At 42.7% G+C, this 18,322-nt stretch overlaps 1 protein-coding gene across 1 annotated transcript in view; it reads right to left on the bottom strand.

Annotated features, from left to right (window-relative positions):
• Nucleotides 1-18,322, bottom strand: part of LOC147685082 (SCO-spondin-like) — a 1,395,910-nt gene that overhangs the window by 101,125 nt on the left and 1,276,463 nt on the right. The window contains exons 78-80 of the mRNA XM_086939757.1: nucleotides 11,146-11,192; nucleotides 8,608-8,874; nucleotides 6,781-6,942 (exon numbers count right to left, since the gene is read on the bottom strand). Of these exons, the coding sequence (XP_086795883.1) occupies nucleotides 6,781-6,942; nucleotides 8,608-8,874; nucleotides 11,146-11,192 (476 nt within the window). The remainder of the gene's footprint in view (nucleotides 1-6,780; nucleotides 6,943-8,607; nucleotides 8,875-11,145; nucleotides 11,193-18,322) is intronic.

The raw sequence follows: 18,322 nt of genomic DNA, 5'->3' as shown, positions 1-18,322 counted from the left end.
TCCCCAGACAGAATAGAGGCAATCATGAAGATGAATGCGCCCAAAACACAGAGAGAGGTCAGGATGTTCCTAGGGATGGTGGGGTATTGCCGACAGTGGATAGCGAACTTTTCACTGAAAGCAAAACCCTTGCAAAAACTGACGCACAAGGAGGTGAGTGATCCGGTACCATGGGACAAGGACTGTTTGATGGCGTTCCTGCAGCTGAGAGAGGACCTGTGTCGTGCTCCTGCTCTGGGAATGCCTGATTACGATAAAATATTCTTGCTCTACTGTTGTGAAAGAGAGGGTTGTGCTTTGTCTGTCTTGGTCCAAATCCATGGGAATGCCCGTAGACCAGTTGCCTACTTCTCGGCTACTTTAGACCCAGTAGCCGCAGCGTTGCCCGGATGTCTCAAATCCGTTGCTGCAACAGGTGTCAGTATCGAACGTTGCGAGAACATTGTGATGGGGCACCCGTTAGAGGTGTATGTGCCGCATTCTGTTGAATTGTTAATGACCAGGACCAAAACACAGCATCTGACCAATAGCAGGCTCACGCGCTATGAGCAAGTCATTCTTGCTGCAGAGAACGTGACTCTCAAGAGATGCTCTGTTTTGAACCCTGCCACCTTGATGCCACTCCCAGGTGACATTGATGATGATGTATGTACAGACCATGATTGCCTTGATGTGACTGAACTATGCACCAAACCGAGACCCGACATCGTGGATGAGCCACTGACTGACCCCGATGAAGTTTTCTTTGTCGATGGCTCATGTGTAAGAGACGAAGTTGGGCAGCTGAGAGCAGCTTATGCTGTTTGTACAATTACTGGAGTTGTGGAAGCCGGATGCCTGGAAGGAGTACACTCCGCTCACATAGCTGGAATTATTGCCTTGACGCGTGCCTGCCTGGCAAGCAACCAAATTCGAGTCACCATATACACCGACAGCCAATATGGTTACGGGGTAGTTCATGATTACGGGCAATTATGGTCTCAAAGAGGTTACATGACTTCTTCAGGTTCACCCATTCGTAATGGAGAGTTCATACGTTTGCTGTTAGAAGCTTTGCAATGTCCAGCGGGTATTGCAGTTGTAAAATGTACCGCCCACACCAGGAATATGGACTTCGTGTCACAAGGCAATAGATATGCCGACGAAGTCGCGAGATTTTGTGCAGAACAAGGGTACTCGTTCACGGAGGTGGAGGTGGGCGGAATAAATGTAAGAACTGAATTAGCCATGATATTGGAGACTGTAGACACTTGGGATGAATTAAAATGTATGCAAGAAAATGCACCCGATTTTGAAAAGCAAACTTGGAAGACAGCAGGATGTGTGATAGGTGAAGCGCATTTCTGGGTTTCAGCAGATGGAAGAGCAGTGTTGCCCAATGAGATGGTGAGCCCAATGGCCAGACAGATACATGGTCCAGTACATCTAGGGAGAGATGCTATGTTGAGAGTATTCAGACAAACCTGGTACAACCCTAAGTTCAGAGTAACAGCAGAAGCAGTGTGCCAGCGTTGTGTGACCTGTCAGCAGTTGAATGTAGGAAAAAGAACACCAGTTACATTGAGTCACATAGGGAGGTCTGGAGGTCCATTCAATAGGATGCAAATCGACTTTATTGAAATGCCAAGGTGCAACCGCCTTCGTTATGTCCTGGTGGTTGTTTGCATATTTTCCAGATGGGTCGAGGCATACCCTACACGCAGGTGTGACATCCTCACAGTAGCCAAGTTACTGCTTAGGGAACTCATCCCGCGATTCGGGGTACCGGCCTCTTTGGAATCAGACAGGGGAACACATTTCAACAGCGAGCTTGTGAAGATGATTTGTGCGGCCCTGAACATAGACCAGAAATTGCATTGTAGTTATCGACCAGAAGCATCAGGAATTGTGGAACAGATAAACAGCACCATCAAGTCCCGAATTGCTAAAATGTGTTCGTCAACGTCCCTGAGTTGGCCCGATGCTCTGCCACTGGTCCTTATGAGCATCCGTAGTACCCCAGACAGAAGAACGGGATTATCAACGCACGAGGTGTTAATGGGGAGGGCAATGAGATTGCCATCAGTACCAACTGCTGCATTGTTAAACATCACAGATGATATGATCCTGGACTATTGTAAGGGGCTGTCTGACGCCATTCATTCTGTGTCCCTTCAGGTGCAGGCTGCCGAGGTTCCGTCGTGCCAGGACCTGTGCCATGACCTGTGCCCTGGAGACTGGGTGCTTGTGAAAAAGCACGTAAGAAGAAGCTGTCTAGATGTTCGTTGGCGTGGGCCCTACCAGATCATCCTGATCACGAACACTGCAGTGAAGGTGGGAGGCCTGCCCAACTGGATCCACGCGTCTCATACGCGGAGGGTTCCAGCACCTCTGGAAGAAACAGCTCCTCTCTCGGATGGAAGTCCAGCTGCGGACCGAGAAGCCATAGAGGGGGCCAGCCAAGCTGTGGAGGTGCAAGAAGAAGAAGGGAACGTGTCTGACCAAGCTGAGGACGGTCAGTACAACAGTGAAACGGACGACGCTACAGAAGGAGGAAGCAGCTGGGAGTACGAATCAGACACCGACCAGTCTGAAAGGGAGCGCGAGCAAACCAGAAGGACAAGGAGCAGAAGGGTAAGGCGTGGAGAAGCCAGTTGGCCGCAAAGAAGGAGTTCTAGCCTGAGGTCAACTCCAGAGAGAACCCTTGCTCCAATATCGGAAGATTCAGACCCGGAGGAAGGTGCGCAGGCCGCTGAAGCACCAGATCTGAGAAGGTCAAGGAGAGTACGTGTGCCTAACCGAAGATACGCCACCCCTGAGTGGTCATATCTGGTGACAAATGTCTTGGGAACGAGAGACAGGGAGGATACGAGCGGTGCTGGTGACCAGCTCTGAACCCATCCTCACAGTGGAAGTACAGCTGTTAGTGCCTGGAGTCGAAGCAGAAGGGTCACTAACGTTCACACTCCCCAACCCTCCCCACCTGAGCAAGTTAAAGCACATGTTTTTCACCGAATTGCAATTCCCCGACTTTGGAACAAAGATAACCAGTCATGAAGAGCACATTCTTCGTCTGGAAATATTGAACTATGCTATCCGAGCTGCAGGCACAAGCCTGATTGTAGATGCTTAAAGACTTTGTAAATAAGTAAGAAAAAGAAGATTACCTAGCGCCTAGGAAGCAGAGAATCTTAGGGACCTTCCTATTAGTTGACGGAGAAGGGCTAGGGTTGTCTGTGTTAAAGCTTTAAAGACTCTGCAAAAGGAGATTGCCAGCTTCCAATTGTGCGGTTCTAAAGACTGAAAGATTATAAGAGACTGTAAAGGAACAAAGAAGAAAAGAATTTTGAGTTGAAATAAGAAAGAAAGAACCATACTGTCTGAAGAAATGGAGGCCGGTAGCCCAAATCATAGAGCCAAATGTATAATAGGCACACTAATAGTAGGAGTGATACTTCTAATAGCTTTAGTAGTTACTGTATCATATGTAAAGGGACATGAGAGTGAGGCAAGGGTAGCAGACGAGAAGTCTGTAGTGACACCAAAACCCACTGTTGCTAGTAAGAAAGGGGAAAACATACAGGAGAAAGCGTTATTAGCAGCAGAAGCCCGTAGGTTACACATGGATGAGTCCCAAGGCGACTATAGGTCAAATGCTTATGCCAAACTTTTGTATGAATACGTGGATGCCATGGATGTCAAAGATTGCTACGTCTGCATGCAACTGCCGGCGTCTGTAGATGAAGGCATTAGATATCATCACCTCCCGTTGACATATGGCATTACATGTAGCTTATTGCTTAGTATATTTTACGGAAGAGATAGTTTTGAGTATTATTTCTCTAACTATGATTCCGTGTTACCAGAGGTCCCAAATTACAAGCAAATGAACAAATGGGACTACTGGAAGAGTGAAGACAGATTGGCCAAGTTCTTCATTCCTTGGGATACCTTAGATACTTCACATGCCCGCCGAAATAACTTGACATGCAAGGTGTCAGAAGTCGAAAAGAAGTTTATAGGGCAGGTGGATGATCGATATAGAAGGCAAAAGATTTTGAAGAAATCAGGACAATGGAAAACAGATTGGACCGAGGAAGAGAAGGCACACAAGAGAAAGGGTAGTAGTGGTCCAATAGCTTTGGATAAGACGCAGAGAGGGAAGTTATGTCTTCACAGAAGCAAAACGTATTACGAAAATGTATTCGTAGGAGAAGTCAGTTGTGAACATGCTTTCAGATTAGAATATTACACAAAGGATTTCTTGAAAGGAATGCAAGTGATTCCAAATGTATATTTTGTATGTGGGAGAAATGCTTACGTGAGACTACCTGACAATTGGTATGGATCATGTTACTTGGCAATAGTTTTTCCCAAAATATACCATGCTCAAGATTTAGAGATCATCGAGGGCAAGGCCTCGACGAGAGGGAGAAGAGATGTAGGAGATGCAGAATTAGTTGGAGATGTATTTGGAGCTGCATTTCCTCTCTTAGGACTGATCCTCAATGATGTCAAAATTAGGCGACTGGCAATAGTCGTAGACAGGTTGTCTGCCAGCACTGCTAGATCCTTAATGCTGGTGGAAGGAGAGATGCAATCGATAAGGGCCATGGTGCTTCAGAACCGTCTTGCATTAGACGTCCTGCTAGCAAAAGAGGGCGGAGTCTGTAAGGCTTTGAAGGTCCAGGAATGTTGCACTTACATTCCAGACAATTCAAAACCTCTTGAGAAGGTCATTATGAATATAACTAATATTCACAAGGAGATCGAAGACCTAACTAAAGTAAATGTTTGGGAAAAAGTGGGTCATGGAATGGGCGAAGTTGGAGGTTGGTTCGCCAACCTAGGGAAGAGTTTTGTGTGGTATGTGCTGAAACCTATCATCATAATAGTGATCTGTGTGATCCTGTTGTGGGGACTGGTGAGGTCATACCAATGGTATAGATCAAATAGATTGGAGAGATCCAGAAAAGAGCAGTTACAGAGATTGGCTGCAATGCAAGACAACCAGTACCGGAGTCTGAGGGCTCTGGAAACGCAGAAACGAGGGGCATTAGCAATTAGTTCAGTTTAAATGTTGGTGATGACCCCTAGGGGTCATCAAAGGGGGGAACTGAGAGAGCGCAAACTGAACAAAATGTATGAGTGCACCAGAGTTGCAAGTAGTACGCGCAAATCATAAAGAGAAATGCTATGAGTGCTGAAAATATATTCACCTATACCTTGAAATGTGTAGTTAATCTAGAGATTTCATATAGAAGTGGAACTAATGCAAACATGTGTGAAAATGTATACCTTTATTAGAAGTGATTAATCAGGATCCATGTTATGTAGCTGCTAATGGAAGAAGTCATGCTGCAAGGCATAGAAGGGAACGGGCCTTATGGCTAGGCCAGAAGGGTTTAGAAACGTAGATTGCTTTGCATAGACATGGATTGCACTAATGATACACCGATTTGTTTATCCATTAGATTTATATTCCATACATGTGTTTTCTTATTATGCCAGAGAAAGAAGCTAACATGTTATTTTAGTTAACTTTTGCGAAAGGGTTGTAGGCCTGAAATGATGAAAGGATTTCTGATTTACATGCACTGGTACAGGCCGACTTGTGTCAGGAAATAAGTTGCAAACTTCTGTTAGAAGTCTATGAGAATGGAGACTCAGCTACGGATGTCTGTCTGCAAATGTGAGGGGGATCCAATTAATAATTGGATGAATAGAGTTTTGTTCAAGAGATTGGTGCAGACATGGAGGAGGGTTCAGGAATGTTTTAGGGGGTATCGGCGGGCCGGAGAAGAGTCTGAGAAGCAAGGTCAACGCTAACGCACGAGGCCCAAGGGAAGATCATCATGGAAAAAGCCAGAAGCGACACCACGTGAGGGGCGTCTCACGAGGGGCGTCTCAAATGTTGTTGTGATTTTGTATTAGGGTCAGCACCCCGGGTGGAGTTAGAGCAGATGCCTGAGGACCCTTTAGAGAGCGGATGGGTAGGCAGAGAGGGGTCATGACTGGCGATCATAGGTTTTCACCTAGAGACTAAGTGTGGGTGATCTTCTTAGGAAGTCATTCACAGCTGACACCTTTTGGTAGGTTGGGACTCTGTTAAGTAGGATACCATCTAGAGCAGGGTAGGGACAGCCTAACCTGAAACCTTCCCTCCTCTTGTAAATGACGGAGAGGTCACAATATGTGTCGATGCTTGCAGCCCTTTTAATTTTGGAATTAGTCCTAGTTGTATTCTTTGCTCGCTTAAGGGCTTTTCGAGAGCACATGTATGTAGTGGTGCCTGTATACCTTTTGAATCTCATTTTGAGATGCCTGTACTTGCAGTTAACCTTGACTCTATAATAAATCTTTAAAAGCTAGAAGTAGTTTGTGGTTTTTCTGAGTCGAGTCCATCATTAGCAAAGTTAACCTGGTATTGGATGCACTTTCTTTCCTCAACGACAGGCAATAAAGGTTCAGTTGAACAGAACGGGGTTTAGATCTAGAGTGATAAGATAGAGATCTACAATCTTGCCCTTGCATAAACATCCTTAAGTTCTGGAGGGTTGCTGGACTGCTGGAGATGGCACAGATGGGCTGTGGCAATCTGATTGGTAGAATCCCTGCCTTCTCCGCCTCCTTATATTTAGTGGTGAGTGTGACTAGAGTCAGTTTCTCCACCACAATGAAGATCAAGGCCTTTGGTCAGGTGGTGGGTCTTTATCTGCAAGGGGATTAGCAGACTAGATATGCTTGGAGGCTCTTATGTGCAGTCGGTAGCTACATAAGCATATTTATTTAATGATTCACCTGGGCAAGCCGCAGTGTTGCAGCTCTCAGACTGAAATCTTGGTCCGTGGCATCTATTGCCCCCTGCTGGGTGGTGGACGTGACGCCATCGAACACGGAATCCCCCACTGCAGGGTTCACGACAAGGGCTCCAGGGGCTCCACTCACTCCAAAGGCAGAGATCTGAGAAAGAAAAGAGAGAATCAAACTAATAAATAACACTGCAATTGGCTTTAAAGGTGGGGATATTATACAACAGTTATGCAATATGGGGTTTCAATGATGCACACTGCGCTGAAAACGTAACACTGAGGGCCTGAAAGAAAGGAAAAAAATTGGAAATGTACTCTTGTGTCTCTCTTATGATTGAAGTAAAATTAAATTTTTTGGCATTCCAAAAGACATCCATTGATATGAGTGTTCCTTGATTTATATATAAGCTGTAGAGTTTCTGGCAAACCTGCATGTATGAAATTTCTGAATGCAAATTGTGATCAGTTTTCCAACGATGAAAACAGCAAAGTAAACAATTTTGCAGTTTTACGCTTAACTTATTTTGTTTCTGCATGGAGAAGATATAACCTCCCTGACAGCAGAATTAATTAGCAGACATTCCTTTTAAATATACACATAGGAAACACATCTACTCTTGCCCTTAACTAGAGAAAATATGCATGTGATCTCATTGACGGCACCCATCAGTAAATTGTTGATGAATACCAACATTCAACCCTGACTGGAAATAGACAAAGACAGCAAAGATTAAGTTGTTTAAGATGTGACTAAAAGCCCAGAGGTGAAAAACTTCCCTGTAAGTCACTTTTTACCCATCTAAAATGTTATATTATGTAAGGTCCCCAAACACATCTGTCCCTGCTTTCAACTGCTATGCGGAGTCAGAGAAGTAATGGAGAGCCATATATAAAATGGTTTCTCCTCCTGTCCCAAATGTTAAAACTAAGGAGCATATTACCAAGCAATAGCGATAATTATCGCTGTTGCTTGGTTAGAGACAAAAATGTATTGCCGACCTGCGGCGATTTTCATCGCAGATAAACCTTGGTATTACCAAGGTTTATCGCAAATGCGATAAAAATCGCCCGCAATGCATGAATATCGCTGAAAAGTCAGCGATATTCATTCATTACCAAGCTAATGCTCTTAGCCATGTTATCCACCTCCCATTGGATAACATGGCTAAGAACTGCTCAGGGCAGGTGTTAACTTTTGGAGATATTTGCGCTTAGCGCAAATATCTCCAAAAGTTGGTAATAGGAGATAGCGATGTTAGGGACTGTTTTCAGTCGCTAACATCTTGGCACGCCCACCTTGCATCTCATTAGTGATAAATATCACTGACATGCAAAGCGGGGCCCAAGATGGTCGCTATCTCCTACTAGCTGTCGCTAACTGGTGTTAGCAAAAGCTAGGTAATAGGGAGATAATTTTATCTCCGCTTTCTTGGCTTTTATAGCCAAAAAAGCGGGGATAAACCCCCTTGATAATATGCCCCTAAATATCTTACCTACTACCTTTACCCAACTACAACACCTTCCCTGACTTCCCTCCCCCCAACAGCTGTGCTTTATGCTTCCATTCAAATCGGGCAAACAGTGCTGTGCTGGCAGGCTCTCAGACAGCCCTGTCAGCTTGTCCTGTAAGGCCTTTAGGATGTAGCAACAGTAGGTAACAAGTTTGTTGGTCAACTGTTGCTACATCATAGCAGTGAGTTATCAGTTTAAGAAAAAATAGAGCATACATAACAATATACTGATGTCCATTCTATAGTAGTTTGGTTGCAGAATACAATAATGTTTAGCTGTGTAGAATAGATATAAGTATTTGTACCTTCACATATATCAGTGTCAGGGCATAGTCTCTCCTCTATCAGTTCGCCAGAGCACAGAGACAGGTTTCCAGTCCAGGGGAATCCAGTTTGCATGTTGAGGCAGACCCGAAACCTACGCTGGATAGAAGCCAGAGGAGTAGGATCGGAGGGCAAGTTGGTCCTGTTGTCAGACTGGAAGATGGCAAGGATCCTGGGACTGACAGCGGTTAGAGGAAGGCAGACGCTGCAGGCTGTCCACTCTGACCATTTACTCAATGAGACGGCCTCTGCAAAAAGAAGACACAGACGTACCCAAGAAGCAAAGAAATTTACCAGATGTGAGCATAAAGTCAGCACTCTATGTTTTGCTCTATAACGTCAAATAACATAATGTGGATTTGTGAAGCACACATTCACCCAGAAGGTCCTCTTGGCGCTGAATAATAGATGTTTATTTCATTCTCCCCTGTACCATCTCATGTGGAAACCTCACTCAAATCTTTCATATGTTATCATTTTAAAAGATGATTCAAGTATTTTTAGGATGAGGATTTTAGATCATGGGGTCAAATAATTAAATCATGTTCACTTTTGCAAAGGATGGCCTGGGCAAAGCGGCACTTTTAGTGATGGTGAAGATGGATAACAGTATATCAAAGCAATATTAAAAATCCTTGCAAATCAAAATCAAAAGGGAAGGTAATGGAGTGTTCCTCCTTCTTTGTGCTGGTAAGAAAATGTCTCAATAGCCAGCGTCTGAGCCTGTGATAACAAGCCATTGAACATTTATCAACTGCCCTTGTTAGTTGGTAAACATCTGATGAACCGCATCCACTGAGCAAGTGGCACCTGTGGGCACAAGAAAAATAGATGATGGTCCCAAAGAACACTGCGGTCCCCACAATGTCCATTTTGCAACCTGTCTCCATTTTAGTGATACAATTTCCGTAACAATAAGGGATGGTGTTCATAATACCAGCAAATGGTAAATGGAAATGCAGAGATTAAGGCCTTGAGTTCACTGCAGGACTCCTTATCTGCCTTCAAAGCTACTTGCAAACATTTGAGAAATGCATACTACCTCAGTAAAATTCATAAGGCAGGATTTATGAAACAACTTGAGAATGGACATTTTGTGTGGTATCAGATGGATATATCCAGCATAATGCAACCATTTGGACAAGGTCGCATCCCTGAAACTGTGCAAATACAGCAACTCCAATGTAACCTGGTCAACAATGGATCTGGCCTATGGTGAAATACTGAAGAAACCTCTTAATGGCAATTTGGTCAACCCACAGGTTGAGAGAGACAGAAATATGGGCAGGAATTAACACAACAAGATTCATCAGGACAGACACACAGAGAAACAGATAGAAATAAAAAAACAATTAAAACAAATCTAGATAGTGACGGACAGATCGACAGTAAACTGAATGATAGAAAAATAGATATATGCATTAGAACTCAAGATGTATATATAGCATTATGTGAGCAAACTGATGAGTCAATCAAGAGACCAGCGGCAATGTTTATCCTAACCTTCTCACACATTCAACACATTTTAGTTACCTGATGGACTCCCAGTGATCCCTAAGGATTTGGAAACACTACCACAGGAAAGCCCAGAGTCCTCAAATTTGTGAATCAAGAGGACACAAATGGATTGCCTCTTAACTAGATTAAGATTTCACCAAGACTCGGTTTCCCCTCCTCCCTCCATCACTATATTCATTTTCTGATTCTTTGCTTTTTTGGTACCTATCAAGTATCACAGTAAATGGCACAAGGTGGCAACAGCTCAACCCCAATGTCCTCTTCTGATTTTGTACCTGGGGTTTGGATATTTAAAATAGAAGATTTGTGCATGTCCCTGTTAAATTCACGGTAACCCACAAGCTGAGTACAATCAGGATAGAGAAGGCTCCAGTTAGAGATACCTAAGACACAATTGGTTTATAAGTTCAGTTTCAAACAAGCTCTGATTCAAAGTTTACCCTCAGGTGAATATTAATTGTTCTGTCCTCCGCGTTAGGTCAGTGTGGTTCTCACGGTGTTAGTTGAAAGTAAGCTTGAACAGTTACTATTTAAGCCTTTTCCTTCAGCACATTTAGTCAGTCCAGCCCTCAGCTACGTGAATTCCACAGCCTGTAGCCCTGAACTCACAGGCTCCTTCCTTCCTATGGAACAATAATCAATGTGTGGCTCAAACAACTGCTTCGGAACATTCAGCTATTTTCGAATATTTGGTCATGTAGACCTTGCTAGTAAGTAATATAAAGTAACTACAATTAATCTCACTTTGCGTAGTGATAAAAGACTGAAGTCTGTAATGGCTTTACATAATAATGTTACCTTACTCATTGATGACTGTCAGAAGAACATGCACAGCTCCTTTCTCTCTACCAAGTGTGGGTGTGTACCACTAAACTACTTGCAGGTTTCCATTTGCCTGATTCCATTTCTCTTTGAGTTAGGAAAAACAAAGGTGCTTGCACAATGAAAAGTGAAAAGAAGGATCCAACATAATAGTAAAGAGTAAAAACCCTGGTACATACCTTCACAGTTCTTCGTGGAGCACTGAAGCTCTCCCTGTGAGCACACACTGCAAAAGAAGTAAAATGTCCTGTGAGCATCGACAGCCAGGTCTGTTGCAGTTGAATGTTGAACAGTCTTCTTACATAAATGGAGTTTATTAATGTCAGCCTGATACATACACTTCGGACATGAATATTCCATGCTAGAGCTTGTTCTTGAATATATTGTGGATTGAGTGCTAAATACATATCTCATACGCAGTGTTGCACTACTACTGTTTTACTGACAGTGTGGACTCTTGAATTCAATCATTGATATCGCTGACACTATAAATATTCTATGAATTATGGGTGAGTTTTGAGTGGATGGGTTGATATGTCTGGGCTATAAATAGCCATGAGTAGAGTATGAGTCCTGTATGAGTTCACCAACAAGATATGGGCAAATAAAACAAACGATTAACAAGTTGCAGTTAATGCACTTAGATCAACTGCACATATCACTATCACTAAGTAAGCAATCCAAAATCAAAAAAGTGAGTAATTGGGGTGCGGAGGTTTGAAAAGGCTCAATCCCTTGATGAAGGCCTCCCAAACAAAACGCCTACTAATGTAATCATATAGGTAAACTGAGCACTCCCCAGGGTCATATATCAATATGGTAATTTAAGTTAATAATAGAACACTATATACAATGAGATGTTGTAAAACATCATATTATTTGAAGATCATATATGATAAAAGGTAAACTTGATTGTAACCTATACAAAAATCAGCAGCCAATGCGTTTTGCTTCATCAGAACTTCTTCAGGGCCTGTACATACTGAAATTAGTGTTGTTCTATATCGCTCAATAATTCATTGTGATTATCATTTGTGGTGTATTTTCTTCTCGCTTGTAAATTTATAAGCGAATGTGACCTCCAGTTTCCTCTATACGTTAATACACACTTCCATAATTCTTAGTCACAGGCAATTAGTAATTACTATATATTCCTACTCCCTCTGGTAAGGTACCAGGACAGTGCTGTATATCGGGAGTATGGTTTCAAAATCACAAGAGCAACCCAAGAATCGCTAAGGACCAAGGGTACAACGTAGTGAAAGGAACAGTGGTCCTTAGGCAATAAATGCACATGCAATATTTAGAGAAATATACATCATTTGGGTGCAGAAGTGCTGTGTTTCTGAAATAAGTGACCCTCTTTTTACATATATTTACTGGTCACAACTTGTTTCTTTGCCTGTGTGTTTATTGTTTTGTCTGTTTTTTAAAACTTGTTCTGGAACTACCCTGGCAGGGGTATATTCCATAATCCGTGTTTAAAAAAATAATTATTAAACATTCTCTTTTCATTGTAATTGGAACAATTGTTGGGAACTATGGGGCATATTAGCAAGGAACCTCGTTAAAATTATCGCCAATTTATTGGCAGGAAACTGCCAATAAAACGGTGATAATGGTCTTGCTAATATGCGTTATAGAATTCCTATAGAATCCCAGGTTAGATGTCCTTCACATCTAACCTGGGATTCTATAGGAATTCTATACTGCATATTAGCAAGCCTGTTATCGCGGTTTTATCATCAGTTTCCTGCCGATAAATCGCCGATAAATTTAACGAGGTTCCTTGCTAATATGCCCCTATGTTTCTCTAAATATTGCATGTACATTTATTGCCTTGGGACCACTGTTCCTATCTCTATATATATTGGGAATATGTCACCAATGAGTCCTGGTAGTGCAGATCCTAAGAAAGCAGTGGAATTAAAACATGCTGGAGTCTTTGAAATATGTGCACTTTAGTTTGAGCTTCTAAGTTAGAGGACACCACTTTAAAACTATGGAGACCTCAAGACTTACTTCAGAAGATGCAACTGGGTTATTCATTCCAATAACATGGACATGGACTAACTGTTCATAACTATATCCTATATAAAGATTGGTAAAGAACAGCCTAGGCAGATAATGCTTCAGGAACAATAAAAGATAAAAAGAGTTTCAACTGTAAAAGTAATAGTCACATCTAATTGTCAGAGACAGTTGTGAGTCACACACAGAAAGTTATACATTTGCTTGTGGTAAATTACCTTTGTACAGTGGCATATTAAGGTAACCGTTGGCTATAACGCAAGCACCATAAATGGGATTCCTTCATTTGACATCCCCAAATCCCTCTGCCATGCCCTGAATTTCCCCTGGTTTGCAGGTTGCAAGATAAATAGTGATTCTGTTTCTCTATGAATTGTGCAATAAGGTGATTTAATGAATATTTGTGTGATGTGATCAGCTTTAAAATGCATTGTGGTGTCAAAGGTGTTGAAAACTACAAACAATCTGGAGACAATTTGACAGGAAGACTTGGGGTGCACCACCAATGATTTTTTTAATGTTGTAAATGGCAGAATTGTAAATATTCTCAACAAAATTAGTCAAGCCTTAAATTTTTAGGCACTGTGAAGAGTGGTTCAAGGGTTTAGAGCTGGTCACAGCACCGAGACAGCCTTGCTCAGTGTTACAGAGGACCTTCGTACCATTCTTGACACCGGCGGAACGGCAGCACTGGTCCTGTTGGACCTCAGTGCTGCCTTCGATACGGTGTCACATGAGGTCCTTCTGACGAGACTGGAGGAAATTGGAATTACAGGGACAGCCTTGGGATGGTTTAGAGACTTTCTCTCCAACAGGTCTTTCAAAGTCTCCACCCCCCCTTACATTTCTAAGGAGCATAACATTGGACAGGGAGTGCCGCAGGGTTCTTCCTTGAGCCCTACCCTGTTCAATGTCTATGTCCGCCCTCTGGCAGAGGTGGCTAGAAAGAACGGACTAGCACTGGTATCCTATGCCGATGATACCCAGTTTGTGGTGGCTCTTAAGGACAACAGTGGTCTGGAGGCCCATCACTTTAAACAGACATTTACGGACATCACCAACTGGATGACGGCGAATTTCCTTCAACTGAACGCCGGGAAAACAGAGATACTGCTCATGGGAAAAAACACCTCGTCCTGGGGAGACAACTGGTGGCCTGAAGTAGTAGGCCAACCTCCCGAGCCAAAAGAATGCGTCAAAAATCTGGGAGTCTGGGTGGACTCTGCACTGAAGTTCACTCATCATACTAAAAAAGTGGCTGCCACTTGCTTCGGCATTTTACGTAACATCAGACCTATTCTGAAGTTCTTTGACTGCCGCACTCGCCAGCTAATTGTTCAGGCGACTATTCTTTCTAGACTGGATTATGCCAGCTCTCTCTTACAGGGGGCAAATCTTGCCGAAACCACCAGACTGCAGAGAGTCCAGAATGCGGCAGCCAGGGCCCTGGTAGGTCTCCCCCGCCATTCCTCGGTATCCAGAGCCTTGAAAAAATTGCATTGGCTCCCGGTGGGTAAAAGGATCCAGTTTAAGGCACTGTGTCTAGCCTTTAAAATCCTTAAAACCGCTTCCCCCCCAATGCTGTGCCCCCTCCTGTCAGAGTACATTCCGAGGAGGTCGCTTCGCTCAGAGGGACAACACCTCGCGATTATCCCCCGCACCAGACTGGCCAGAGTAGCCGGCCGATCCTTTAGCTTCCTAGCTGCCAAGCTATGGAATAGCCTTCCCGAAGCTACCCGCGGTATACAGGACCTTTTAGCCTTCAGAAAGGCTGTCAAAACTCATCTCTTCCAATAATTCTTTCTTCTCTCTGCACCTTCAAATCTCTGCATTCTGTCTGCTTGCAGCGCCGGGACGCCCCTTGGCTGGGGCAGCCGCGCGCTATACAAATCACTATAACATTAACATTAACATATATATATGTACACATGCAGGCATTATAATTTGTCAAACATGAATCAGATTCAGCAAACTGTAAGACAATGTAGGACAGCATCCCTCCACTAAACAATTTGTATAAATGGGGCCTATCAGATGTTTAGAAGCATATTTAGTGGTTAAACAAACAATGGTTCTGTCGGGTAGGACAAAAGTGATTTGACGATGCTCTTAATGCAATCAGGGGAGAAGGCTCTCTAACAATCACACATCTGGGATCTAACACTAAATAAAGAGGACGTGAGATCAAATGATTGCACTGTGATTTTTTATCAGAATTACTTCATTCAATGATATATTCATTACATAAGCAGACTGTCGAGTTCAACTATAAAGTGCAATTGAGTGACATTTGTGCATGGTGCTCAGGTGGTGAAAGATCTATACAGTGAAAACATTTTCATATATACACATCTATACAAGTGTTTCAGATGGGCAGATACTGATGTTTATCCAAAGATTCCTATTCTTCTTTTTGTGGAATCCTGGAGGTACTGGACCAATGACAAGTGTCGATGTTTCGACCCTTAGGTGCCCCAATGGGTCACCTAAGGGTCGGAATTCTGATAAAAATACACAGTACAATCATTTGATCTCACGTCCTATTTATTTAGTGTTAGATCCCAGATTTGTGATTGTTAGAGAGCCTTCTCCCCTGATTGCATTAAGAGCATCGTCAAATCACTTTTGTCCTACCCGACAGAACCATTGTTTGTTTAACCATTAACTACCCAGGTACTGAGGGACTTAGGGCTACCCCTTTTTCTTTAATATAGAAGCATATTTAGCCACATATATCAACACTATAGCAGAGAATTCAAATTCAACTGTAGAGGTTCGACACTTGACAGTCAAATATTATTTTGAGAAGAATTCCTCAGGTTTAACTCCACACAGCACCATCCATACTCGGTGCTAATGACATTGAGTACCTTTACCTGCACCCTAGATTGGCAGAATTGCCTCTATTTCTCCATTTCTACAATAGTATGCATTTTTGCCCATGCTACAGTAATTCAAAGTTATCCACTCTGCATAATCATGCAGTAAAGCTCAGCATTTATTATGTCACAATGTAATACATAATTTTAAAAGTTTTTACAATGTTCAGTAATGAACATATTTTCCTAGTTTCTGGAATACTGTAGATGGACACATTTCAAATAGCTTTATATTGATTCCATGTCACCTCGAGTTCTGCTGATATGAGCTTGGACTGTTAGTGTACTATTAGGAAGGAGCTACCTTATTATTATTATAGAGGTCACACAAGAATCTCTACAGTATGTGCATTCATGAATCTATATAGCCTACTATGATTGAAACCTATGTCCAACTTCTACAGTAGGCACATTAACTCATAATGCCTTATTCAGGACAGACTTAGAACTTGCTACCTGAAGGCTGTATATAATATCTGCAACAGGCGTGTTAAACCATTGACCTATTTCACAGAGATTAGAACCAGTGGTCTGCATATCACTCATTCCCAATATCATGAAGAGATGCATATGTATCGACTGTATTCTTTCTATTGTCATGTTTTAATGTTTCTTTCCTTCCTGATCCCTCTTTTCAAGCTTTGGTTTCTTTCTTTCTTCGAGCATAACCACTGGCTACTTTGTTACCCCATACTGCTTTCTTCACTCTTCCCTCTTTCCTCCAGATCTTCTGGTTCCAATATAACCAGCCTCTAAGGTTTGTCAAACGTTACGCTGGGTGGACGAGGAGAGCAGATCTCTTAAATAGTTAAAAACCCTAATATGCACAGAGGCTTACCAGATAGAATCAGGAAAGCTAGATCATACTATACATTGCGAATCATCAAAAATAAAGAAGCAGCAATTGAATCTAAATGTTTTTTACGAGCAGCACAAGTTAAAGATCTAGATTCCTTTAACTAGAAAATCGTGAAGCCCTAAGGGAGAGTAGGAGTGTCCTTGGGGCAAATGAAACACATATTTGGTCCTGGAATTCAGCATCACAACACTGTAACAGAGATTAAACCTGATCACAAAAGGCAATTTCTGGAAGAAATTTTCAGAGGGAACAAAAAATAGAACACACACAGAAAAAAAGCAAACAATGATCTTCAGAAAAAAGTAGTCAATTCCCAAACTTTTTCCATATAAATGACACACAAGTTGAAGAAGCAAACTACATTTCCTACTTAGGGTACCCTCCACCGGGATCTGCACATCACCAAGGCAATTCAGAAAATAGAAGCCTCCCTAAACACAATTCTTTGGATGGTCCGTCTACATAGCTATCACTTTTTAGTTAACATAGACAGAATGCTACAGACAAACGCTGGTTCCTAAATCACCTATGGAGTTGAGCTTTGAGACTGTGATAAAAAACTCTAAAATAGGATGCATTAAATGAAATTTATGGTATACAACCTTTACAACGAATCTTTTACCACGCACTACCATTACAACGCAGTCATTACAACGCAAACCATTACAACGCATTGCGCTGGGGGGCGCTCTAGGATAAGGAATACGTTTAATTTACTATCCAACACCTTCCCTAGTGTCCACGGGGACTGGAGTTGGAATAGTAAATTAAACTATTCACTATCCAGCACCCCAAAGCGCTATGCGTTGTAATGGTATGCGTTGTAAATACTGCGTTGTAATGGTATGCATGTGAGGAAATAAATTTTATGGTCAAGAAATGTTCCCTAACGTGTACCCCACCGTCTCCATGTACCAGCTTGAAGTACATGTAACTTCCCTCCTGTGTCAGCTATGAAGACACAAATACATTTGCGTCCAACGTTAACATGTCCTCTTTTAGATCCGGCATGAACGGGTTGAATATTCCGTTCCTAAGTATGCCATGCCAATGTCTTTTTGTGGTGTACTTTACACGTTTTTCCAGCTCTGGCGAAGTAGGCCCTGAATTCTGCCATCGAGCCTTTTCTTGCCTTCTGACTCTGAACGCCTCAGCCTGGGCTGCTTCTGTACCTGTGACCTCTGCCTTACTCCTTGCGCGGCTCACAGCGCTTGGCTCAGCCTGTTGCCTGCCAAGACTGCATTCAACCTTCGAATTATCTGCTCCGCTCCTCGAAAATACATTCCTGTCTCGTAGTTCAAGTAAACATCCTCCCAGCTGCAGAGCAAAGGGCCCGGCCTTACTGTCTCCGTGCAAGTAATTCATAGCTCCCGTTGCCATGGTAGGCCATGCCCCCCTCGCATCTTATACAGACACGTAGACGCTTATACACGCACTCACAGTCAGTATAGAATAACCTCTGTCCAAGAGACCTCTTCCTTCCAGATAATACAGTTCCTTAAACATAAGATATTAGATACGATTTGGGATTAGGTTGATCTGACATCCCAGACTTATGTCTCCACTTGTAGGGCTAAATGTCAAGTC

The sequence above is a fragment of the Lissotriton vulgaris genome, chromosome 10, assembly GCF_964263255.1.
Source record: "Lissotriton vulgaris chromosome 10, aLisVul1.2, whole genome shotgun sequence".
In the NCBI taxonomy this organism is placed as follows: domain Eukaryota; kingdom Metazoa; phylum Chordata; class Amphibia; order Caudata; family Salamandridae; genus Lissotriton; species Lissotriton vulgaris.
Note: the sequence above shows the minus strand (reverse complement) of the source record. Positions and strands in the feature narration are given on the sequence as shown.